General features: G+C 43.6%; 5 protein-coding genes across 11 annotated transcripts in view; 3 read left to right on the top strand and 2 right to left on the bottom strand.

The window, feature by feature from the left end:
• Nucleotides 1-6,848, bottom strand: part of LOC127047026 (V-type proton ATPase subunit S1-like protein) — a 31,726-nt gene extending 24,878 nt beyond the window's left edge. The window contains exon 1 of one of the 3 annotated variants that reach the window (XM_050944842.1): nucleotides 6,447-6,848. In XM_050944842.1, the coding sequence (XP_050800799.1) occupies nucleotides 6,447-6,552 (106 nt within the window). In that variant the 5' untranslated portion in view covers nucleotides 6,553-6,848. The remainder of the gene's footprint in view (nucleotides 1-6,446) is intronic. The other 2 variants (XM_050944841.1, XM_050944839.1) reach the window with 2 other exon arrangements.
• Nucleotides 1-25,173, top strand: part of SSBP2 (single stranded DNA binding protein 2) — a 548,369-nt gene that overhangs the window by 69,356 nt on the left and 453,840 nt on the right. The gene's annotated exons all lie outside the window — the stretch shown is intronic.
• Nucleotides 7,063-10,102, top strand: LOC127047034 (40S ribosomal protein S23-like). Its single transcript, XM_050944862.1, has 4 exons — nucleotides 7,063-7,155; nucleotides 7,623-7,782; nucleotides 9,458-9,578; nucleotides 9,909-10,102. The coding sequence occupies exons 1-4, from the start codon at nucleotides 7,152-7,154 to the stop codon at nucleotides 10,053-10,055; spliced, it is 432 nt and encodes a 143-aa protein (XP_050800819.1). The 5' UTR covers nucleotides 7,063-7,151; the 3' UTR covers nucleotides 10,056-10,102.
• On the top strand, nucleotides 7,063-14,904 carry LOC127047023 (40S ribosomal protein S23). 2 transcript variants are annotated; one of them, XM_050944820.1, is made up of 4 exons: nucleotides 7,063-7,155; nucleotides 12,577-12,736; nucleotides 14,188-14,308; nucleotides 14,708-14,904. In XM_050944820.1, exons 1-4 carry the CDS (start codon nucleotides 7,152-7,154, stop codon nucleotides 14,852-14,854), a joined length of 432 nt encoding a protein of 143 aa, XP_050800777.1. In that variant the 5' UTR covers nucleotides 7,063-7,151; the 3' UTR covers nucleotides 14,855-14,904. The 2 variants fall into 2 exon arrangements, with proteins under 2 accessions (XP_050800777.1, XP_050800776.1); XM_050944819.1 differs by lacking the exon at nucleotides 7,063-7,155 and adding an exon at nucleotides 11,993-12,108.
• Nucleotides 24,429-25,173, bottom strand: part of ATG10 (autophagy related 10) — a 151,001-nt gene continuing 150,256 nt past the window's right edge. For all 4 annotated transcript variants that reach the window (XR_007773272.1, XR_007773271.1, XM_050944857.1 and 1 more), the window contains one exon: nucleotides 24,429-24,608. The gene's annotated coding sequence lies outside the window, so the exon portion shown is untranslated. The remainder of the gene's footprint in view (nucleotides 24,609-25,173) is intronic.

The raw sequence follows: 25,173 nt of genomic DNA, 5'->3' as shown, positions 1-25,173 counted from the left end.
CCTCATTTTGGGGATTGCCAACTTGAGATGCCGGGGGTCCCTTTGGATCCCTGAGGATTTGCCTAGGTTAATAGCAGGACCCGTGGCCTTATCCACAGGGATTCAAACCTTGCCATCTCTTGGAATGATGTGGGGGATGATCTGGGGCAAGCAAAGCAAGTGGTCAATTGGCAACCAACTCTTTTACACACTTTGCATCCTATGCAACTTCTGCAAAGCAAAGGATGACCTTGTCTCCCTTTACAGTTGCAGGACCAGACAAAGAGGCAACCCAATAGTCCTTCTCTCAACCTCTTTATCCAGGAATTTATGAGTCCCACTCTTGTCTAGCACCTCTCAAATCATAAGGCCGATCCTAATTTCTTATTACTTTCATATTTTTTCCAGTTCTTATTCTCCACACCTGTTGCTCTTTCTCATTTATTGTTGTTTCTTCCTCCTTGTTCCCCTTCTTCTCTGCTCTCCTTTCTGTTCAATATTCTCTCTCCACTCCCCCATTTCTTCATCTCTGACCCTGGAGCCCCCACCTTTCTCTGTTCTTCTCTCCCCATCCCACCTCCTTGGGACACTCTCTCCTTTCCCCCAGAAATCTTTGCCTTCCTTTTCCCCTTTGAGTTGGCCTCTCCCCCCAATCCCTCTCAGCAAAGTGCCTCCACTCTCTTCTCCTCGTAGGGCTTCTCCTTTCCCTCCTTAGAGTTTCTCCCTTTTCATCCCAAAGAGGCTGCCACTGTTGCTGATGACTGAGGGAAGTCCAGGCTCCCCCTTGCTCAATACCCCATGCCTCTCTCTTCTCCTTAGGAAGCTGATGCCACTGGGAGGAGGTTAGGTTCCCCCTTCCTCTATCCTTCATGTTCCAGACAGAAACTGCAGTCCATCCCTGGGCACAGAGCAAAAGGTAGAGACTCTTTGTGTCCCTCCCGACTTACACACTCACACTGGGTGGGGGCCAATCACAAGCCGCCTCAGATGAGGCCCCAATCTGCTGAATATAACACTGTCCCATATTACTTGGCAACTAATATCAGATACCTGCTGATGTGATCACAGAAGTAAGCCCTATTTGACTGATTAAGGGCTCCAGTCTGGTGCATTCTAGATACAAGATTATGCCTGGGGCTTTAGCATCTGCAACTATTAAACTCAAGGATTTACCGTCGTTAATTAATTTTTCCTACAGTGATACAAAGGGTATACACTAATCTTAAAATCTCTCACCAGTTTGTGTTCAGTACTGCTACTACCAATTAGGGAACCCTGGATACTTCTTAAGTGAGAATCCCAGCATAGGAAAAAAAAAAAAGAAAAGAGAAGGAAGGGTAGGTATAAATTGTTATGCAAGGCCTGGCTGAAAACAATATGTTTTCTTTGAAGCACACAGACGTTTGTGGCACCAAATATAAAAGAAACATTGCAGCAAAGAAATGCAGGGCCAGATTTTGGTTTTAAATCATATCGAGGGAACAAGGAGGGGCCATACATGTATTCAAAAATGAATAAGAACAGCCATTAAAGTTATAGATCCGTCAAACTTTCCAGGACCCATAATCCCTATCTCCTGGAAATGAAATTCTACCTCCTGCCTTCTTTACAAAACTCTTTCAAGCAAAAAATGAGACACTTTCACACTTGTACCTTTCAGAGGAGATTTCACACACAGGCTATTTTCTAACTGCTCTTCAATATATGGCTTGGGAGGGGGAGCTGTGAAAGAAAAAGGATAAACTGAAAACCAGTAAGATATAAATCACTAGATGGGGGTCCTATTACAACAGTTTGTTCTTTTGTATAAAGACAAGACTTTGGAGAAGGATTTGGTGGAAGAATGATTCCTACACAACTGTAGGTAAGCCAGGGCTAAGTCAGTACTCACTGAACCAGTAACTTCTCTTCTAGCCCATTCAGTTTCCAAAAGATTTTTTTTTCAAAAATTACATTTATAGTCCTTATATTTCCTGAGTCATACGCTGCAAACAATTTAGCCAGACTCCCAAAGAAAATGGCCTTCTTAGCATATGATGAACCCTGTGTTACAAGGGTGTATATGATTGTAGAGAGAGGGCTACGTATTCATTTGCTTGATAAAAATGCTTTCAGTAACCGCAACCAAGAAGAAAGGCAATTCTACCTCATTTATTATAAGCTTCACTTTGTTCCTGAAAAGTATACAGTACTGACTTTTACACTGGCTATACACTTATGACGTATGATGATACCTACCTTTAACACTGTGCTGTACTAATCTGAAGTATGGGTCATGATTAATACCTCCTTGAGCAAATATTGGGCATTTCCTCCTCCTCTGGGAAATTTTTTGATAATGTCTGGTATTCAGTGCAAATTGCACAATCCACACCAAAAAAAATGCTCTCAGAAGTATTTTTATGAGCTGCAGTAATAAGTAATTTCTGAAAGGATGAATAAACAATACCAGAGAGGGATGAACTCCATTGGAAACAAACCATCCCTGACAGGTTTTTGACCATTCTTCAAAACCTTCATGATGGAGATTCCACTACCCCCTTGAGTAGTGTATTCCAGAGCTTAACTACTCTTATAGTTAGAAAAATATCTAACCTAATATCCTAATATCTAACCTAAATCTCCTTTGCCGCAGATTTAAGCCCATTATTTCTTGTCCTGCCTTCAGCAGACATGGAGAACTATTGATCAGCTTCCTCATTATAAACAGCCTTTAACATATTCTCCCTATTCATATCAGCCTATTACTGTCAAACGTCTAGCCTCTGTAGACATTAGCAGTGATTATTTATCACCTGATATGCAGCTCAGATAGCACACCAGGGACTAGGTCACTGGGAGCCGAACAGTTTATAAAACAGGATGCTACAACCAAAGTTGACAACAGACTACTGTAAAAGGTGCATGCTCTTAATTTATTTATATTCCATTAATAAGTATTGGGCCAAGGACGTCTGGTTTTGCCACACTTAATGAACCAGCTCCAGAAATGCTACATAAGAGCATGTAAGAACCTGGTCCCAACATACAGTAGCAAAAATTAATACAAATTCTAGGGAAAGGCTCCTGTTGATCAACCATTCTACCCACATGCTGGGATTCTGTGTCAATTCATCACCTCACAAATCAGCTTCATTTCCTCAGCAGCCTGTTTCCCACACACTTAGACCCCAGGCAGGCAGACTGTGCAGCCCCAAGCACTGCCAGCCCTGGAGCCACCCAGAGTCCCTGGCTATAGGCAAGCCACTACCAGCCCCAACCCGGCCACGAGGGAAGAGTGCCATCAGGAATCAGGAGAGGGCCTGAGGGCGAAGCCATTTAGGCTGTTTGGAGAGGCTCAGTCACTCATTGACCTCCCTCTGCCAGCAGCATCTCTAACATCCACAATAATCACTGCCCACCCTTAGTATTCTGCACACAGACTGGCCCATTCCTTCCCAACAGGCCTTCACAGAATGGGGACTGTCAGGCTTGCAGAAATTGAAGGAGCTGATTTCTGAATCAGAAATAAACTAAAGGCAACTTATGTTTCACACTGGAACCACAACTGCAAAGGTAAGCACCCAAATTTTCACCCCACTGCTCCTTCAAACACACAAAAGCAGAGACAATCCAGATCTGTGGTTCTATTTCCTATCCACCAATACTTTGAAAAGGAGAAGCATCCCACACCATGGGCACGAGCTAGCATCAGAGAAGAGAAATGGCTCATTATTACCAAGTGTGAAACCTTGGGCTTGTCTGCAGCCCAAGTCCAATCCCTAAAAAGAAGCAAATGAAATATAAACCCATTCTTTCAACAGCAACTCAACCCAACAAAGATCTAATGTGGGAGACAAGGATCAACAGAGATTGGAAGCCAACAAGAACTCCTTTCTTCTTATGAAGGTCATGGTGAGGGGGCTGACGAAAAGATTGCTCTAAGTGGAATGATTGCATGTACAAATGGCTAGTTAGGTTTCTTGGCCCCCTTTTTAAAAAAACTGATCCCCAGACTGAAGTTAAAAAGAAAACAATTCAGCAATGTTAATTAGCATCATCCACTCAGAATAGACAAACATGGGACATTAACTTGATGAATGTGTCTAGTTGCAGAGCAAATTAAGAACTCATTGACCAGTTTGAAGAAGCAAAGAGAGGAGAAGCTGAATGAATAAAATATGCAGGGCAAAATTAATTCCCTCAGCTATAACAGACAGAGATGGCTTGGGCTGTTTTTCTTTAACTGTCCTTAATGGGCTCAGTATCTCTAACTTTTGTGATGTTATCGTATGTCTTATAATATCAGTGTTTTTCTGGTAGACTCAGCTCCTGGATTCGTGAGTATGTGGGAATCTCAGCTAAACCTAAAAAAAGTAACTTTCTTTCCCTTGTAGTTGTGGAGAAAACCTGGAAAATGTGACCCCTAAAGACACAAATATGAGAAGGTGAATAGACACCTCGCTGTTGTTATCTGGTGAAACTATGTGCTTCCTAAGCTAACCTCATGATTTTGGGGGCCCTTGGCTCATGCTTTCTGAATGCTTGGGGTTGGCAATGCTTCAGTGTGAGACCAAACTAGAAGATAATAAGGTGATTAGTAAGTCAGCATGGATTTGTCAAGAACGTATCATGTCAAACCAACCTGATAGCTGTCTTTGACAGGGTAACAAGCCATGTGGATGGGGGAAGCGGTAGATGTGGTATATCTTGACTTTAGTAAAACTTTTGATACTGCCTTGCATAACCTTCTCGTAAACAAACTAGCGAAATGCAACCTAGATGGAGCTACTATAAGGTGGGTGCATAACTGGTTGGAAAACCGTTTCCAGAGAGTAGTTATCAGTGGTTCACAGTCATGCTGGAAGGGCATAACGAGTGGGGTCCCACAGAGATCAGTTCAGGATCTGGTTCTGTTTAATATCTTTATCAATGATTTAGATCAGGGGTTCACAAACTGGGGGCTGCGAGGTTATTACATGCGAGTCATGAGCTATCTGTCTCCACCCCAACCCCTGCTTTGCCTCCAGCATTTATAATAGTGGTAAATATATTAAAAAGTATTTTTAATTAATAAGTGGGGGGTTGCACTCAAAGGCTTGCTATGTGAAAGTGGTTACCAGTACAAAAATTTGAGAATCACTGATTTAGATAATGGCATAGTGGGTACACTTGTAAAGTATGCGGATGATACCAAATTGGGAGGGGTTGCAAGTGCTTTGGAGAATAGGATTATAATTCAAAATGATCTGGACAAACTGGAGAAATGGTCTGAAGTAAATAGAATGAAATTCAAGGACAAATGCAGAGTACTCCACTTGGGAAGGAACAATCAGTCGCACGCATACAAAATGGGAAATGACTGCCTAGAAAGGAGTACTGCAGAAAGGGATCTGGGGGTCATAGTGGATCACAAGCTAAATATGAGTCAACAGTATAATGCTGTTGAAAAAAAGGGAACATCATTCTGGGAGGTATTAGCAGGTGTGTTGTAAGCAAGACACAAGAGGTAATTCTTCTGCTCTACTCCGCGCTGATTAGGCCTCAAATAGAGTACTGTGTCCAGTTCTGCATGCCACATTTCAGGAAAGATGTGGACAAATTGGAGAAAGTCCAGAGAAGAGCAACAAAAATGATTAAAGGTCTAGAAAACATGACTTATGAGGCAAAATTGAAAAAATTGGGTTTGTTTAGTATGGAAAAGAGAAGACTGAGAGGGGACATAATAGCAGTTTTCAAGTATGTAAAAGGTTGTTGCAAGGAGGAGGAAAAAAATTGTTGTTCTTGACCTCTGAGGACAGAACAAGAAGCAAGGGGCTTAAATTGCAGCAAGGGAGGTTTAGGCCAGACATTAGGAAAAACTTCCTAACTGTCAGGGTGGCTAAGCACTGGAATAAATTGCTGAGGGAGGCTGTGGAATCTCCATAATTGGAGATTTTTAACAGCAAGTCAAACAAAAACACCCGTCAGAGTATGGTCTAGAACAGCAGTTCTCAAACTGTGGGTCGGGACCCCGATGTGGGTTGCAACCTGTTCCAATGGGGTTGCCAGGACTGGTGTTGGACTTGCTGGGGCCTGGGGCCAAAGCCCGAACCCCACCACCTGAGGCCAAAACCGAAGCCTGAGGGATTCAGCCCTGGGTGGCCGGCGGGGCTCAGGTTACTGACCTCCTCCCCAGGGCTGAAGCCCTTGAAGTTTGGCTTTAGCCCCCATGCCCAGGGCAGTGGGGCTTGAGTGGGCCCAGGCTTCAGTCTCCCTCCTGGGGTCACGTAGTAATTTTTGTTGTGAGAAAACAGTCACAGTGCACGAAGTTTGAGAACACTTGGTCTAAATAATACTTAGTCCTGCCATGAGCGCAGGGGACTGGACCAGATGACCTCTCAAGGTCCCTTCCAGTCCTATGATTCTATGAAACCCTGCACACACACCGCCTCCCACTGATGCCAATGGACACACATTCACCCGCAGAAATGGAGCAGGCCTCTTGCCTGTATCGCACCAGCCCAGCAGCACCAGGTAGGGTTGCCAAACCTCCAGGATTGTCCTGGAGTCTCCACGAATTAAAGATTCATCTTTAATTAAAGATTCTGTCATGTGATGAAAACTCCAGGATCAGGTCCAATCAAAATTGGCAACTCTAGTGCTAGGGTGTCCAGCCCAGCTGGGGGCAGCCACGTGGTGCTGGTGGTGGTGGTGGGGAATTGGGTGACCAGATAGCAAGAGTGAAAATCGGGAGGGTGGTGGAGGTAATAGTCCCCGATAGAAGAAAATGTCCCAAATATCGGGCCTGTCCCATCTGGGCACCCTGGTGCAGGAGACCGCGGCTCCGCCGGGGGGAAGGGAGACACGCCGGGGGCAGCCCTGGCACTGGCAGCAGGGCACACAGCCAAGAGCCGCCGCTTCCGGGATGACACAGGGGAAGGGTAGAACTGGGCCAGGCGAACATACCACCGGACGTGAGCGGCGCGATGCATTCTGGGAGTTGTAGTTTCCCTGACAACGGCACCCGCTTCCGGCTGTGCTCCTTCGTGGGGCGGACGGCACCGTCATGATTTTGCGACTGTCTCTGCGCCGGAGCTGCGTTTCCGATCAGGCGCAGCCGGGCCACCTCGCGCGGGGTCCTCGCAGTGACGTGCAGGAGCCGCGGGGCAACCTGGGTCTTTCTCTTTGCGGCTCGGGCCAGCAGCAGCGCGATGGGTGAGCGGCCGGGCCGGGACTGAGGTGCCCCCCCCCCCGAGCACGGGGCGGGCCCAGGCACAGCGGGTCCCAGGGGCAGGGGCCCATAGGCAGCCCCCACCCGCCCCTGGCCGGGACCAGCGGCGCTCGCCCGGGGCAGAGGGTCCCTCCCCCGGCTGGGGTCGGCGGCGGCGCCGCGCTCAGTTGGTGGCTCCGTTTTCCGAACCGCTAAAGGAAGCGAGTCCCCCTGAACACGCGGCCTTGTGAGCCCGCCCCGGATCGCAGCGCTGCGGGGGAGCATCGCGGTGCTCGGGGTGTTAGTGGGGAACAGCCACGTGCGCTCCTGGGGTTTGAACAATCCGGCCCCGGCTCCCAGGTTAACCCAGTCGTTTCGATTCTGCATCGGGTTTAGCTGGGCGCTGTTGTCCCGTGCTTGAAGTGCGTGGCGCTGATTATTTTTCTGTGTTATGCAAAATTCTGTTACTTAGGTAAGTGTCGTGGGCTTCGTACTGCCAGGAAGCTTCGCCGCCACCGACGGGATCAGAAATGGCATGACAAGCAATACAAGAAGGCCCACTTGGGTACTGCCCTGAAAGCCAACCCCTTTGGAGGAGCTTCCCATGCGAAGGGAATTGTCCTGGAAAAAGTGTACGTAAAATCGAAGTGTATACTGATGATAAGCTGTGAACGTGTACTGTTTATTGTGCTTAGTGTCCAGTAGGGTTGTTTTACTCCACCTAATAACGTACGGTCATAATACATTTGCAGCCTTTGGTAATTTGGTTGCAACTCTATTGATTTAAAAAAAAAAAGTAACCCTGATTTCTGCACTGTCTGTTGCCTTTTTGAAGTCATTCAGGGCAGAGTTTCAGGCTTTCTTGTCATTTTTGTAGTTGAACTTAATAGTTAGGTCTGGATCACCAAATATCTATCTACTTTACGCACAGTGCCATCCCAGCATTATTGTGCATAACACCTGACAGACCAGTGGTTCTTAGGTAGCTATATTTGGGATTTAGAAGATTGTCTGTAAATTCTGTGTTCTCCCTTATGCTTAACAAAAATGAACTATGCCTGCAGTTGTTGCTACCTTTTTTTCCTAATCTACTTCTCCCGAAGAATATGAGTCAATATATCTTCTTGGCCTGGGGAGTAGCAATGCTTTGTGTATGATGCTTCAGGAAAGGAGATGTCATTTCTCCAACATGGGCATCTGCTCTCCGGAAAGAAAATAGACACTTCTTAGACTAGTAGGAGAAAAAAATGTTGTTAAAGGAAATCTTCAGTGATGAGTGAATTTCAAAGGAGCTGTTGGTAACGTCAGTTTGAGTCCATTCAAAAGTTGTGTATCTTGATTGTGACTGCCATTTTAATAGGATCATAGAAATATAGGGTTGGAAAGGGAGAGATCATCTAGTCCAGCCCCCTGTGCTGAGGCAAGACCAAGTATACCAACACCATCCCTGACAGGTATTTGTCTAATCTGTTCTTAACAATTCCAATGATAGAAATGCCAGAACCAGTCTTGGAAGTCTGTTCCTGTGCTTAATTATTCTTTTAGTTAGTTTTTATCCTAATAGCTAACCTAAATCTCTCTTGTAGATTAAGCCCACTATTTCTAGTCCCACCTTCAATTGACACGCAGAGCAACTGATCACTCTTTTTATTGGTTCCTCCTGCATCTCTTTTCTCAATACTAAAGATTCCCTGTTTTTTCACCTTTCCTCATAGGTCAGGTTTTCTAAATCTGTTGCTCTCCTCTGGACTGTCCAATTTGTCCAAGAATTGAGAGGCTTAATGCAGCTGTTTAGACTCTTCGGCCATGCTGCCAGTTAATGGTGCAGTTTTATTTTGTTTTTTACTTTGAAGAGGGACGTTTGGTTTCATGAGATGTATTAAACTAGAAAATAATAATTTTGGTTTAAAAAAAAAGCTTACTTATTTTACTGAACAAAACACTTCAAAAATTATAAGTGGCAGTTTCCTTTATGATTATTCCTGAATATGGAAGCTGAATGAGAGTTGGGTGTATAATATGGACACCGAGGGAAAAGAGGTGGAAGGATTCTGCAGCTGTTCCTGAGGAGAGGAGCTGGTATATTCTAAAGAGCAGCGGGCATCAATTTGAAGAGCCAATTCTTTGTTACAGCTCTGTTCCATTTATTAAAGAAACTGCTTCTTTTGTGTCCCTCTACTCCAATTTCAAATGCTGTAAAGAAGTTTAGAGATTTGATTTTTAGTTTAGTGTTTACTATGTACATTATACAATTGATGCCAGCAGTTGGCTACTTTCTGTTACAGCAATTACTTCTTTTCATTTCAGTGGTGTAGAGGCTAAACAGCCCAATTCTGCCATCAGGAAATGTGTCAGAGTTCAGCTGATCAAGAACGGCAAGAAAATAACAGCCTTTGTTCCTAATGACGGTTGCTTGAACTTCATTGAGGTGAACAATGAATCCCTAAAACTTTTTGGTGTGAATTGGCTCCATGTAATACGGCTCAAAGTTACATTATTGGTCCTATCTGTGCAGGAGCCTGTTGTCATCTGAAGGAAATTATGATTACTTTCTGCTTAGTAATATTATTTTTAAATTTCAAGTATCTTAATCAAAACATGAGCATTTACAGTACATTTACATTTACATGTAAAAGGTTTGTTCAACCAATGCAATTTGCTTTTCTAAATATTCTTAAACTTTTTTTTATTTGGGTTTTCATTTGACTGAAAATTGTTTAATTGAACTTAGTAACAATCTTCCTTTCTTTCATTGTAGGAAAATGATGAAGTTCTTGTTGCTGGCTTTGGTCGGAAAGGTCACGCTGTTGGTGACATTCCTGGTGTCCGCTTTAAGGTTGTCAAAGTAGCCAATGTTTCTCTCTTAACCTTGTATAAAGGCAAGAAAGAGAGACCACGATCATAAATTCCTGTCATGCCATCTAGGCTACTAATAAACTTCAGTTTGATAAACTGTGTGGTTTTTCAAGTTCTCCATGCAATGAAATATTGGGGCATGTGTTCTGATGAACATTTTTTGAGTGTACTATTGCTTTTTGAAACACTTAAAATATTGTGCTAGTGCCTGAAAACATGAAACTATTTTTAAATGAAATTGGCTTTATTTACTCTAAATTAAAAATTCCCCTGTATAAATGCAGAAAAGTGGATGTTCCTAATTTAACATGCAGTTAGATCTAGCATCTTTTCTAAAGCCATGTCTACGCTACAAAATTATGTTTACCTAATTTATGTTTGTGTAAAGCCACTGCAGTTAGGGTGGTTCCTTGTATCAGTGGTGCGCATCCGTTGCCAGGACCACTTGCATCAATTGTATTGGGGCATTGTGGGACAGCTCTCGAAAGCTAGTAAGAATCAACATAAGCAATGTAATATCTCCACTGACTGTGTGTCAGTCCAGTTACATTGACCATAACTACTCTGCTTGGTGTTACTAAATCAGAGTAGAGAGAGGCACTTACAGCGGTGGGAGCCAGATTTAAGTTGAGACCCTTCCACAAATCTTGTTAAATTATTACATTCATCTGCTTAACCTCCCCATGAACTTTACACTCTAACGAAAAAGAAGCTGAAGAATCGAGAGATGGCAAATGAATAATGGGTCAGGATATCTTTACAAGGTCGCTGGCTTGTTTAAGATGATATAATTTAATTCTTTTTGCTTGAATTTCCTTAATGGTATGTGGGGTGTAACAGCTGCTCTGGCATCTTTCCTCCATCCAGCTTATCTAACAGCATGGACCATTGTACCATTATGATCACTGTATGCATGGGGTGAGGATGCCCATTGTCCTTCAAGGGGAAGCTACAGGACTAAAGCGAGGGGTCCTGAGGCAGGATGCGGAAGGTTTGTGGTTGCTGCAATCCCGACTGCCTCAGTCTCCAACTATAACAGCCTGTCGGGGATAGCTGCAGCAATGCTGTCTACTTCAAGCACGGGGGGGGCGGGGGGAGTGTCTTTCAGCCAAAGTACAGTGACAGGAAGGTGCCGGCTGCAGGCAAGAAGGACCTGGCTTGCTGCAACTCATCTTGCTCTGAACCCGGCCTAGAATATAGTTGCAGAGCAAATATGAACTCATTGACTAGTTTAAAGAAGCAAAGTGAGGAGAAGCTGAGTGAATAAAATATGCAGGGCAAAATTAATTCCCTCAACTGTAACAGACATGTCTTGGGCTGTTTTTCTTTAACCATCCTTCATAGGTTCAGTGTCACCAACTCTTGTGGTGTTATAGTAAGCTTCATAATACTGGTATTTTTCTGGTGGACAGTGCCTGGCCTCATGAGAATCTCAGCTTCACCTGAAAAAACCCAGTTTTCTTTCTCTTGTGGTTGTGGAGAAAATGTGACCCCTGAAGGCACAAACACATCACTGGTGTTATGTGGTGAGACCTTGTGCTTTAAAATCCAACCTCATGATTTTGGGGGCCCTTGGCTTGTACTTTCTGAATGCTTGAGGTTGGCAATGCTACAATGTGAGACCTCACGCACGCAGCTCCCGCTGCTGCCAGTGGGTGCAGAACCATGCCAGGGGCAGGCCCCAGGCCTTGGGAAGGAGGAAGGGTGCAAGGACACATTTACTTGCAGAAGTGGAGTACGCCCCTGGCCCATATTGCACCTGCCCAACAGCGAGCAGCCACCTGGGGGGGGGTTTGGGAGGCTGCGGCACTACCAGGGGGCAGGGCACAGAACCAAGGGCCACCGCATGTCACACAGGAGGGAAAGAGCCAGACCGGCTTGGCGCCCGCAGGCGGCTGCGCGATGCATTCTGGGAGTTGTAGTTTCCCTAAGTCTCCGATTTCCGGCTGTGCCGCTTCCTTTCCCTAGTCTCTGCGCCGGAGCTGCGTTTCCGTTCAGGCGCGGCCAGGGCGCCTCGCGCGGGGTCCTCGCAGTGACGTGCAGGAGCCGCGGGGCAACCTGGGTCTTTCTCTTTGCGGCTCGGGCCAGCAGCAGCGCGATGGGTGAGCGGCCGGGCCGGGACTGAGGTGCACCCCCCCCCCGAGCACGGGGCGGGCCCAGGCACAGCGGGTCCCAGGGGCAGGGGCCCATAGGCAGCCCCCACCCGCCCCTGGCCGGGACCAGCGGCGCTCGCCCGGGGCAGAGGGTCCCTCCCCCGGCTGGGGTCGGCGGCGGCGCCGCGCTCAGTTGGTGGCTCCGTTTTCCGAACCGCTAAAGGAAGCGAATCCCCCTGAACACGCGGCCTTGTGAGCCCGCCCCGGATCGCAGCGCTGCGGGGGAGCATCGCGGTGCTCGGGGTGTTAGTGGGGAACAGCCACGTGCGCTCCTGGGGTTTGAACAGTCCGGCCCCGGCTCCTAGGTTAACCCAGTCGTTTCGATTCTGCATCGGGTTTAGCTGGGCGCTGTTGTCTCGTGCTTGTAGTGCGTGGCGCTGATTATTTTTCTGTGTTATGCAAAATTCTGTTACTTAGGTAAGTGTCGTGGGCTTCGTACTGCCAGGAAGCTTCGCCGCCACCGACGGGATCAGAAATGGCATGACAAGCAATACAAGAAGGCCCACTTGGGTACTGCCCTGAAAGCCAACCCCTTTGGAGGAGCTTCCCATGCGAAGGGAATTGTCCTGGAAAAAGTGTAAGTACAACTGAAGTACTCGTGGAGGTTAGCTGGAGAACTACACTGCAGCTACTGTGAGTAGTTTGCTCCACTGAGCACTAAAGTAAATGCTGTTTAGCTTTATTGTAACTGCCCAACTCAATGAGTTATTTATCAGGTTATATGTGGCTAACAGGCATTGTTTCTGCATCAGTACTTGAATCTGGAGGACTATATTGCCTTTTGCATTATGTACAATTGTTAGCTACATTTTTAGTTTGGTTCTGTTGTCGTTCAGAGGTCTTTGTGCTTGATTTCAGCAACATACTGTTAATTTTATTTTGTAAGTCATTTAATATCATTATTTATCTTCAGAGTGGGTGTTGTTTTCAGAAGTGCTGAGTTTTCTCAGATCCCACTGAAAACTGTTAGAGCTATAAAAATTCTGAATTTTTGAAAATCAGGTCCTGTGGAAAAATCCACTGTGTGATGTTTCTACTAACTTGGTGCTAGGCATTTTCTGAATAAAGCCTGTCAATCTACTGATTTATGTGGTGTTTTTTTGAGAAATGGCTATTATGCATTAAATTGACAGCACCAGAGCTATTTCTTGTTGTTTGTTATTTTGAGTGAAAAATGTTTGCCATCATGCCACTCGATGTCTATACGGTGGAGTCGCATCATAGGCGCATTTAACTTGCGCGATTTTAACTATACGCGCTTGGTAAAACAAAACAAAAAAAGAGAAAAATAACAATTTAAATACTGTGCCTGTAGTGCGGGCGATTCCATCCGCCATTCCACTCAATGAGATTTTGACTCTACATGATTTTCATCTTCCGTGCTGACTTCAGAACCTAACCCCTGTGTAAGATGCGACTCTCCTGTAATTCTGGTTTAAATTGAAATGCTTATCATACTTTATACAGCGACTAATACCTGGACTTGATTTTTTTGTTTCAATCTGTATTTTGTCTGAAGTTACCATCCGCCTCTGAGGTCCCCTTCTCTCTTCCCAAATAAAAATCAGAACATAAAGACCTCACGCCTGGGTTCCTGTTGGCATTTTTAATCCTCTTATTTAGGAGGCCAGATTATCCTAGTGGGTGCTCAAGCCTCCAGGGTGCCATTGTACTGTTTCTAATTTGCAGTGTCATTAAGTTAGCATTCGTCCCCATGGAACACTTCTCTCTCCACTCCCCCACCCATCCTAGTATTGACTCAAATATTTAGGAAGCGAAGGGACCATTTGGGGCATTATTCTTTCTTGGACCAAGATACTAGACAGGCTGTGTTTCAGTAATTGTCCATTAAATGTTGGGTTTTATAGTACTTCATGAAAAACAGATACTATTTACATTCTCCATAGAATGGAGTTGTACAAAGTGATCCAGCGTGTTTAATGTAGCAGTTCTTGATGTTCTAATAGATATGTGCTAAAATAGTCAAGCAGAATGTCAGTGATGCCTTTTCATGTGTTTCCATTTCAGTGGCGTAGAGGCTAAGCAGCCTAATTCAGCCATCAGGAAATGTGTCAGAGTACAGCTGATCAAGAATGGCAAGAAAATAACAGCCTTTGTTCCTAATGATGGTTGCTTGAATTTCATTGAGGTGAATAATTTATCAGCAAAAACTTTTCCCAAGTGTAGTTGGCTGAACAGGGGAATGGCACAAACAGGGGCCATGCCCACTGCACTTTTATGAGATAATGGGCAGAAGACAGACATTAAAAGTGCTCTTTCGTCTGCCACATCAAGCCTCAGCTGTGCTGTTACAAAGTAAAGGAGTGTCCTAGCTAATATTTGTTCTTACCAAAACACTGAAGGGACTAAAGTTCTAAGTCTCTCTGCATCTGACCACCACAGTTCTTTGTTTCATCTGGCCTTTCCTGGGAGGGGTTGTGATATGCTTAAAGCTATTGGGTCAAATTTGGGATGCTCTGATTTCTCACATGCATGAATCTGCTGTTGACTGCTGTGCAACTGCTGTGTTTCCTGTTTTTAATTCTAGGAAAATGATGAAGTTCTGGTTGCTGGCTTTGGTCGGAAAGGTCACGCTGTTGGTGACATTCCTGGAGTTCGCTTCAAGGTTGTCAAAGTAGCCAATGTTTCCCTTTTAGCCTTGTACAAAGGCAAGAAGGAGAGACCAAGATCATAAACTTTTGTTACTCTGTTAAGGATGTCAATAAAAATGTTCATCCAAAGAAACCTCTTGTATTTTTTTAATATTTTTTCTTTTTGAGAATAGTGTTGATTTTCTAAATGAATTGTTTGTAAATGATATGCGTGTAACTGTGTTTCAGCATCTGTAGTGCCCTGTTTGCCACTATCTTCTTTTTCTTGTAATAAGAAATGTCTTGCAGTTGACCAGGATAAAGGTGCTCAAGTTTCTTAATTCCATCAGTACATCTGTGCACTACTGTAGCATTTGTTATATCTGTTTTACTTAGCTTGAGGCTTACAAGATATTTGTAAAGATACTCTAAAACCAGATTTTTAGCATACAGATAGTATTGGATCGGTTTGGGTTTGAGTTGAGAGTGGAGCTGGTTGGAAAACTCACTCTTTTTCTTGTGGAAAATTTCAAGGTTTTGGCAAAACTAAATCTAGACTTTTTCAGTTCTAAAATGATGCCTCACGGAGTCTGTAGTATGAGTGCTTCATGCTCCCATTCCCTTCTATAGGACGGACTCCCTGGACTATTTCTCCCATGATGCATCAGTTTCCCCTTTTGATGTGGGGAGGTGTACTGTGAAGTCCAATGAGGAGCCTGTCCCATAGTACAGGAAGCATGAGGCACTATGGCAGTACTTCTGAATCAACGTGTTTGCTTTCTGTGGAAAATTAGCCCAAAACCTTTCAATTCCAAGGATATTTTTTGGTTAGGGAAAAACAAAACATCCATTAAACAGTTTTGATGGAAAATTTTCAACCAGACCCAGTTAAAGCACAGCTAAGAATAATTTATTGAAATAAAAGTTTTCCTTCTAACTAGTAAATCTGCTTAGTAAGCGCTTGCTGAGGTAAACTTGGGAGTGCTTGGCAAAACTGGCTTGTTAGCCAGGCCTGGTGCTGGGGAGATGTAAGCAGAGGTAGTGGGGAAGAATCCCACATGCATCATCCCAGTTTGTCAGCCTCCATGGATACCATGCCAAAGATGAGTAGCATGTATTCTCTCACTGTCGAGGTGGGTCAGTGGATCTCCCTGATCTATGATGCCCTACTCTCCAAATGCTGTCATGCAATGAACACTTGCAGATTCCCAACCCACCTGTTGCTCCACTGAGCAGTTTCTGCTCCTGGGAGACCCTGCACAGACATGGGGGTAGTATTTGTCCTTACATTCAGAATCCTGAGCTGGAATCATGTCACTTGTTGAGTCATTGGCAGAAACACTGTTCAGATGGATGTGCACCAGTGTACCATGTGAGAATGTTTCTGCTATGTTTAAATAAAGAAGAGTTTGAGACTCCTGGTGGGTAAAAATGTAGCTCCTCTGCATATAGGAGATGAGTCTGGCAGTTGAGTTTTAGTCCTAGATCTGCCACTAGTAGCTGTGACCTTGAGCTAGTGACTTAACCTACCTCTGCCTCAGGTGCCCTGTCTTTTAACAAATGGTAATGATACCCTTCTTTGTAAAATACTTGTCTAGGTGTAGCATGGATTTTTACTAATGCTGAAGGGGGAAAATGCAGCCTTTCCTTTAAGGTGACTAGAAGGGGAGGGATAGCTCAGTGGTTTGAGCATTGGCCTGCTAAACCCAGGGTTGTGAGTTCAGTCTTTGAGGGGGCCATTTAGGGAGCTGGGGTAAAAATCTGGGGACTGGTCTTGCATTGAGGAGGGGGTTGGACTACATGACCTGAGGTCCTTTCCAACCCTGATATTCTAAGGGTATCTTTCTTGGTCATGAAAGGACACTGCTTAGTCTATACTGATATTTCATTTTTTGCTGATGTATGTGGGAAGGTTGAATGCAGATACTGTATTTGAAGTAAGGGTTAATTCTAGTAACTAAAAAATCATGGCACTACAAAATCTGAAAGAAATAGTGGAACAGTTATTGGCTTATGTTTAGATTGATACTTTCAGCTTTAGAACTGGTAAGTGATTCTTCAATGTACTTTGTGAATAGGCTTCTTTTACTGCTATATGTCCAGAAAAGCTAGAATTTTATCCCTGCAGCCATGTTTCCCCAAAGCAGGCTATTCCCTTGGAAGCATTGAGTAAGTTTCCTCTTTACTCCCAGTATCAGACCAAAAACTCCTGAGGTTTGTCAGGAACTAGTTTGTTATTTTGTGAACCAGCACATGCGTGTTTGCTGCCCCTCTCTAGCAGGAGAACGCAGGGAAAAGAGAAATATACTGTTGAGATTTTTTTTTTCTTGTGTGAAAAAATAACCTTAGAATGGAAAATGCTCAACAGAAAAATTGAATGTAGTGGTGGACTGTTCCATTTATGCACAGGTTTGGGGTGCTAGTAGGATGAATTTTAGTTCCTAGAGGTTTACAACCAAATTTTGAAGTGACCACTGATTCTGTGAGTTCTTAAGAGCCCGACTTGACACTTTGTGTCTGATTTTCAGATGTGGAGAACAACCATTTTCTCAATAAAATGTGGGTCCTTGCCCCTGACACCTAAATACAAAGTGTCTAAGTATGCAAAAACTGAGGTGCATAACTCAGATTTTAAGGCCAGAAGGACTATTAGATCATCTAGTGTTATACATATCAGACAGGCCATCAGATTTCACTCAATTGCTCCCAAGCAAGGAGAAAAATCATAAGGAAAGGTTGCGGGTGAAACTGGATGAACAAGCATCTCAAAGAGGTGATTTTAAAAAAAAGCAGAAAGCCTACAAGGGATGGATCAGCAAGGAAGCTACCTCTGGGTGGTCAGAAAGCATAAGGGAGAAGTCAGAACTGCCACAATCCAACGGGAGCTGGACCTTGCAAAGGAAATTAAAACCAATACTGAAAGGTTTAGCCATATAAATAGAGAAAACAAGGAAAGAATTTGGACTACTACACACTGAGGATGGAGTGGAGATTAAAGAAAATCTACGCTTGGCCCAACACCTAAATGAATACTTTGCCTCAGCTTTTAATGAAGGTAATGAGTGTTAGGGCAGCAGCAGGGTGTCTAATGAGGATATAGACGTAAAATTGCAATGTGAGATGGAAGCCAAACTTAAACACTTACCAGCTTTGCCCTTACTTTGGGATATGCTCATTTATTAGTTACTCTTCGGGGGGGGGGTGTTCATTAATTCTATTAATGTACTGCTTGTGTCACTTGTGTTTTCATAGGGAGCTCTACTTCTCCTTCTGCAAGTCCCTTCCCAATGGAGCTGTCCTGCAGGGGCTGGGTTCCTCCAGAACCAGACACCCACCAAGTCTGAGCCGACCGGGTCAATCAGCACTTTCAAGCTGACCCTTTTTATGCCCCTGGACTCAGTTGGCTGGGTCAAGCAGCACTTTCAAGCTGCAACCCTTATATGCCACAGGTTCAGCATGTCCCTCTCCCCACTTTCATGTTACAATTCTACTGGCAGTAACCCACTTGATGAGCAAACCCCACAGGATTTTTGGGCGCCACAGGGATCTTTAGCTTAGGTAAGAGAAGTGTTGCTGCAGAGTAAATGGGGAAGATAAAAACACAAAAGAGTAAAGTTCAGAGAGAGAGAAGCAACCAAAAAGTTATTTATTGACTAATAATGGTAACTACACAAGGAGAGCCTAAACCAACATACCATTTACATTATTAAAGTCATATATAGAAAACTATACCTGCCTGTGGTAGAAAAGAAAACAGAACTAGAGTTGGGATCTCACAGTCCATGAAGCTTGAACTGGGCGGGGTTCCAAGGTTATGGTGGTAGCTCAGGGGCCTGAATGCTGGAGACAGGCAGAACCTCCAGCATGATCAGTCAGGAGAAGATGGAATCCCACTGGAACTGATGCAGAGTTTGGATCCATGCATCAGAACACACTGGAGCATGGGTAGAGGTTTTTGTAGGGGAAAATACAATGGTGCAAGGGAGAACACTAGATTTGTTTATGGGTAAACTGATGACTCAAGGGTTTTCTTTAGGCTAGACAATAGGAGCTGATCACTCCTAGCTATGAGTGATGTTTCTTCTCAGGAGCTCACAATGCAATTAGACAGCTTCAATATTTTGGATATCAATCAAGGATTCATTACTAGAATTGGTCTCATAACTGCTGGGCTAGGTGTGTGCAGGCCTGGGTTCATTAGTATCTGAAGCAGAGATCCCCCAGGATGCAGTACTTCCCTGCTTTTCTGGTCAGAGAGTTCAGTGCGGTTCTTGCCTTGGAATCTCTGTTTTCGATTCTGTATGCTAATAGAGATGCCTCCCTGTCCATCTTCGATGCAGATGAGGCTAGAGGAGTTGCCTTAATCTTGTCACCCTTGTCATGAGGGGTCTAGGTGTGTCTCGCACTGCCCTTCACTGCTCTCTGCAAGCCTTTTTTCTGATCAGTTTTGGTTCCAGCAAAGGCAGGGGGAGGCATGTTCTTTCATGAGTCAGACAGGCTGGATACTGTGCCCTGGTTCCCCAAGAACACAGAATTGACTGGTATCAACACTTTAATGGAACCAAAATGGGGAAGGGGGAGAGAAGGAGGGAAGGGAGATATTATCCATCCAAGAATATTAAAGGAACTGGCATATGACAGTGCAATCCATTAGCAAGGAGCTTTAATGAATCCATAAACTCAAGGGGAATACCATATGACTGGAGAACTGCAAATATAGTACTTCTATTTTAAAAAGGGGGTGGGGTGGAATGATCTGGGAAACTATAGACCCCTTAGCTTAACTTCAGTTGTGTGCAAGGTCCTAGAACAAATTTTGAAAGAGAATAACTAAAGACATAGAGGTAAACAACTCAAACAGCTTAATGGGACGAAATCGGAGGGCCCACATAATTTTCATCCAAGAATATGAAAGGAACTGGCACATGAAATTGCAAGCCCATTAGCAAGAATTTTTAATGCATCAGTAAACTCAGGAGTTGTACTGTACAGCTGGAGAATTGCTAACACAGTTCCTATTTTTAAGAAAGGGGAAAAAAGTGATCCGAGTAACTATAGGCCTGTTAGTTTGATATCTGTAGTCTGTAAGGTCTTGGAAAAAATTTTGAAGGAGAAAGTAGTTAAGGGCATTGAGGTCAATGGTAACTGGGACAAAATACAACATGGTTTTACAAAAGGTGAATCGTGCCAAACCAACCTGATCTCCTTCTTTGAGAAGGTAACAGATTTTTTAGACAAAGGAAACACATTGGATCTAATTTACCTCAATTTCAGTAAGGCATTTGATATGGTTCCACATGGGGCATTATTATTTAAATTGAAAAAGATGGGGATCAATATGAAAATTGAAAGGTGGACAAGGAACTGGTTAAAGGGGAGACTACAACTGGTCATACTGAAAGGTGAACTGTCAGGCTGGAAGGAGGTTACTAGTGGAGTTCCTCAGGCACTGGTTTTGGGACCAATCTTATTTAATCTTTTTATTACTGATCTTGGCACAAAAAGCGGGAATGTGCTAATAAAGTTGGCGGATGACACAAAGCTGGGAGGTATTGCTAACACAGAGAAGGACCGGGATACATACAGGAAGATCTGGATGACCTTGTAAACTGGAGTAATAGTAATAGGATGAAATTTAATAGTGAAAAGTGCAAGGTCATGCATTTAGGGATTAATAAGAATTTTGGTTATAAATTGGGGACACATCAGTTGGAAGTAACAGAGGAGGAGAAGGACGTTGGAGTATTGGTTGATCACAGGATGACTATGAGCCGCCAATGTGATATGTCCGTTAAAAAAGCTAATGCGGTTTTAGGATGCATCAGGCGAGGTATTTCCAGTAAAGATAAGGAGGTGTTACTACTGTTATACAAAGCACTGGTGAGACCTCATCTGGAATATTGTGTGCAGAATACTGTGGTCTCCCATGTTTAAGGAGGATGAATTCAAATTGGAACAGGTACAGAGAAGGGCTACTAGGATGATCCGAGGAATGGAAAACCTGTCTTTTGAAAGGAGATTGAAAGAGCTTGGCTTGTTCAGCCTAACCAAAAGAAGACTGAGGGGGAGATATGAGTGCTCTTTATAAATATATCAGAGGGATAAACATCAGGGAGGGAGAGGAATTATTTAAGCTTAGTACCAACATGGACACAAGAACAAATGGGTATAAACTGGACACTAAGATGTTTAGACTTGAAATTAGACAAAGGTTTCTAACCATCAGAGGAGTGAAGTTCTGGAACAGCCTTCCAAGGGGAGTAGTGGGGGCAAAAGACATATCTGGCTTCAAGACTAAGCTTGATAAGTTTATGGAGGGGATGGTATGATGGGATAGTCTAATTTTGGCAATTAATTGATCTTTGATTGTTAGCAGGTAAATAGGCCCAATGGTCTGTAATGGGATGTTAGATGGGGTGGGATCTGAGTTACTATAGAGAATTCTTTCCTGGGTGTCTGGCTGGTGAGTCTTTCCCACATGCTCAGGATTTAACTGATCACCATATTTGGGGTTGGGAAGGAATTTTCCTCCAGAGTAGATTGGCAAAGGCCCTGGAGGTTTCTTGCCTTCCTCTGCAGCATGGGGCATGGGTAACTTGCTGAAGGATTCTCTGCACCTTAAGGTCTTTAAACCATGATTTGAGGACTTCAATAACTCAGACATAGGTTAGGGGTTTGTTACAGGAGTGGGTCGGTGAGATTTTGTGGCCTGCATTGTGCAGGAGGTCAGACTAGATGACCATAATGGTCCCTTCTGACCTTAAGTCTATGAAAAAATAAGAATAAACAGTAATTGGGATAAAATACCACATGCTTTTACTAAAGGTAGATTATGCCAGACCAACCCAATCTTTTTCCTTGAGACAATAACTTAATTTTTTTAGACCAAGGAAATGCAGTAGATCTAATCAACCTCAATTCCAGTAAAGCGTTTGATACAGTTCCACAAGGGAAGTTATAAGTTAGCAGAAGATGGTGATTAATATGAGAATAAAAGGTGGGTAAGACTACAACAGCTCATACTGAAAGGTGAACTGCCAGGCTGGAGGGAGGTTACTAGAGGAGTTTCTCAAGGATCAGTCTTGGGCCCAATCTTATTTAACATTTTTATTAGTGACCTTGTCACAAAAAGTGGGTGTGTGTTAATAACGTTTGTGGATGACACAAATACAGAGGCGGACTGGAATATCATACAAGAAAATGTGGATGACCTTGAAAATTGGAGTACTAGAAATGGGATGAAATTTAATAGTCAAAAGTTCAGGTCATGCACTTATGGACTAATAACAATAATCTTTGCTATAAACTGGGGATTTATCAATGGGAAATGCCAGAGGATGGGAAAGGCCCAGGTGTAGTGGTTGGTCACAGGATGATGACAAGACACCAAAATGATGTGGATGTGCAAGAGGCTAATGCAATTCTAGGATGCATCAAGTGACGTAGTTCCAGTAGATGGGAAGTGTCAATACCATTGTACAAGGCACTTGTGAGCCCTCATCGGGAATACTATATGCAATTTTGTTTAAGAACGATGAATTCAAACTGGAACTGGTGCAGAGAAGGGCTACTAGTATATCAGAGGAACCTCTCATGAGAGGAGAAGTAAAGAGCTTGGCTTGTTTAGCTTAACACAACAAAGGCTGAGGGGAGATCTGATTGTTCTCTAAATACATCAGAGGGATAAACACCAGGGAAGGAGAGCAGTTATTTAAGCTAAGTGCCAATGTTGACAAAAGAACAAATGGATATTAAATGGCCATCAACAAGTTTAGACTTGAAATTAGACAAAGGTTTCTAATCATCAGTAGTATAAAATTCTGGAACAGCCTTCCAAAGAGAGTAGTGGGGTCAAAAAAAACCTAAGACTGATCTTGATAAGTTTATGGAGGGGATGGTGAGTTAATACAGACAATTCTTGCCCAGGTGTCTGGCTGGTGAGTCTTGCCCACATGCTCAGGGTCTAATTGATTGCCATATTTGGGGTTGGGAAAGAATTTCCCCCCAGGTCATAGTGGCAGAGTCCCTGGGATTTTTCATTTTTCCCTGCAGCATGGGACACAGGCCACTTGCTGGTTTGAATTAGAGTAAATGGTGGACTCTCTGTAACTTGAAGTCCTTAGATCAAGATTTGAGGACTCCGGTAACTCAGTCAGAGGTTAGGGTCTATTAAAGGAGTGGGTGGGTGAGATTCCGTGGCCTGCAATGTACAGGAGGTCATCCTAGATTATCATGATGATCCTTTCTGTCTTTAAGAAACTATGAGACAAAACTTATTTTCTGTAGAACCAATAATGACAGGCACAATTCATATTTCTATCGTTTAATTCTTTATTGGTTGAATCTGTATCAGTTTTTTCCATTATTTTGTCCAGAACTGTTGTGAGGCTAACCAGCCTATAATTACCTGTGTCATCTTATTGGCTGTTTTAGACCATTGGCTTGACATTAACATTCTTCAAGTCTTCTAGATTGCCAATATTTATTAAAAATTAACAATCAGGCCAGAGATTTCCTCGGCCAACTTTTTTAGGACTTTTGGATACAAGTTATCCAAGCATGCCGATTTATCACATTCTCTTTTGTTGCCGAGCGATTGGAACGGACTTTGTTGTCATGTGATATTAGTGCAACATCCTGCGTCTTTCCAAATACAGAACAGAAGTATTTATTTAACACTTTTCCCTTTTCTGCAGCATTATTAATTTGACCATCTGTCTTTGGTAATAGGCCTATCTCATTGTTGATTGTACAGTTAGGGAGTATGTCTGAAAATGTTGGCCTTCACTTACAAACACTATTGTAAACAATTGCTGGTGGTGGGATTGGGGCTAGTGTGAGGCTGTAGTTAGCTGATCAAGAACCCGAAGCTCAGACCCTACTATTTATTCATGGAAGATCAGCTGGGTTTTTAAACTCACTGCTCTGGTTTAGAAAGAGCCACTAGGAATTAGAGCAGCTTCCAGAAATACTGAGGAAAACGATTTCAACATCAGCAAGCAAGAAAAATAGCAAAGGGACGTGTTAAAGTGAAGGGCTAAGTGTCCAGGCCGGAAACTGCAGCTGGTATAGTTTCCTAATACAGAGTTGTCATGAGCTGCTTCTGCCACTAGGTGCTGCTATTGGTATGATGAGGGAGAAAGTTAAAAAAAAGAGGGAGGGGGAAGCTGAAAACTAGAAAGCTGTTTAATTGCAGTTGAGTGAAAGAAATCTTCGGAGTGTTGAATCTAACTTTTAATTGAATGAGGTCAAACTTTTGAAGGGCTAAGTACCCCATTCCCCTTACAGCCTTTGGCCACCTGAAAGCATACCTGGTGCTACAAAGAAACAGACATGCTCCCTGTCCTAAGAGCTCACCATCTCAATTCAGCATGTAACGGGCCATACACAAACAAACAAATAAAAAAAAGGGGGGGGGGGCCACAGAGAGGAAGAACATAGGTGCCAACAGTAAAATCAGGTGGAGATTCAGGCATGTGCACGTCTAGCTGGTTTTTTTGTTTGTTTGTTTGTTTCTTAAGGAAGATGTTTTTAACTCCTTGCAGGCAGTGCAGCAGGAGTGAATTTGGAGGAAGGATTTCAGTGAGGGGAGGAAGGTGGGTTTGGCACAAGTAGTGTGGAAGAAGGTCATGGAGGTGGGAATGGGAGAATGGCACAAAGAGGCATCAAGGCTAGTACTTTGTTTCAAGTTGAATTTTAATTTGTTTAATGAACCCATGTTATTAGGTTATACAGACTAAACAGACATGTCAAACGGGTGAGTTAGCAAATGGTGTCAGGATTTGTCCAGAGAACACGTTCGTGTATTCTGCTAGCTCGGAGGAGCTCAGACTTGTGTTATTTGGAAGAAAGGATGCTCTGGAAAGGAAATCAAAGCGCAAATAAATTAAAAAGTACAGATGTTTGACCTCTGAATAGAAATGGTTTTACACTTTATAAATCTTACCACCACCCACTATAAAAGCCAAATCCCCCAAAACAGGAGTCAATACAAATACATCAGCGAGTAGCCTGGAGAAGAAAGAACTAGTTCCAATTTGCTGTTTGATTCTTTCATCAACACTAGTCAATGTTCCTGCTTCATAAAGCAGGGCATGTATAAATATTAAAGCAGATGGTTGACCACTGTAGGCAAGCGACAGATAACTTTAGGATGTGAGAGAATGAACCTTATGATGCTTGGAGAACAGTTTCTCCAGCATCTGGCTCAGTCTTCCCTTGGCCAAGTAAAGCTTGGCTACAATCTACTAGTAACAGTTCAGGATTTTATTTTGGATCAGGTGCAAAGAGAAAAAGGATTAGCTCATTTCTACAGTTTGCCAAATCTTTTCTCACACAGGCTCAGCCAGTGTGCCACCCTGCTTTGGGCTCTCGTTGGCTCTGGAGGTGGAAGAAGCATCAAATATGGAGCTAAGCCAGCTAT

This window comes from Gopherus flavomarginatus, chromosome 3 (assembly GCF_025201925.1).
Source record: "Gopherus flavomarginatus isolate rGopFla2 chromosome 3, rGopFla2.mat.asm, whole genome shotgun sequence".
In the NCBI taxonomy this organism is placed as follows: Eukaryota; Metazoa; Chordata; order Testudines; family Testudinidae; genus Gopherus; species Gopherus flavomarginatus.
The sequence above is the reverse complement of the archived record's forward strand: the minus strand, read 5'-3'. Positions and strand labels throughout refer to the sequence as shown.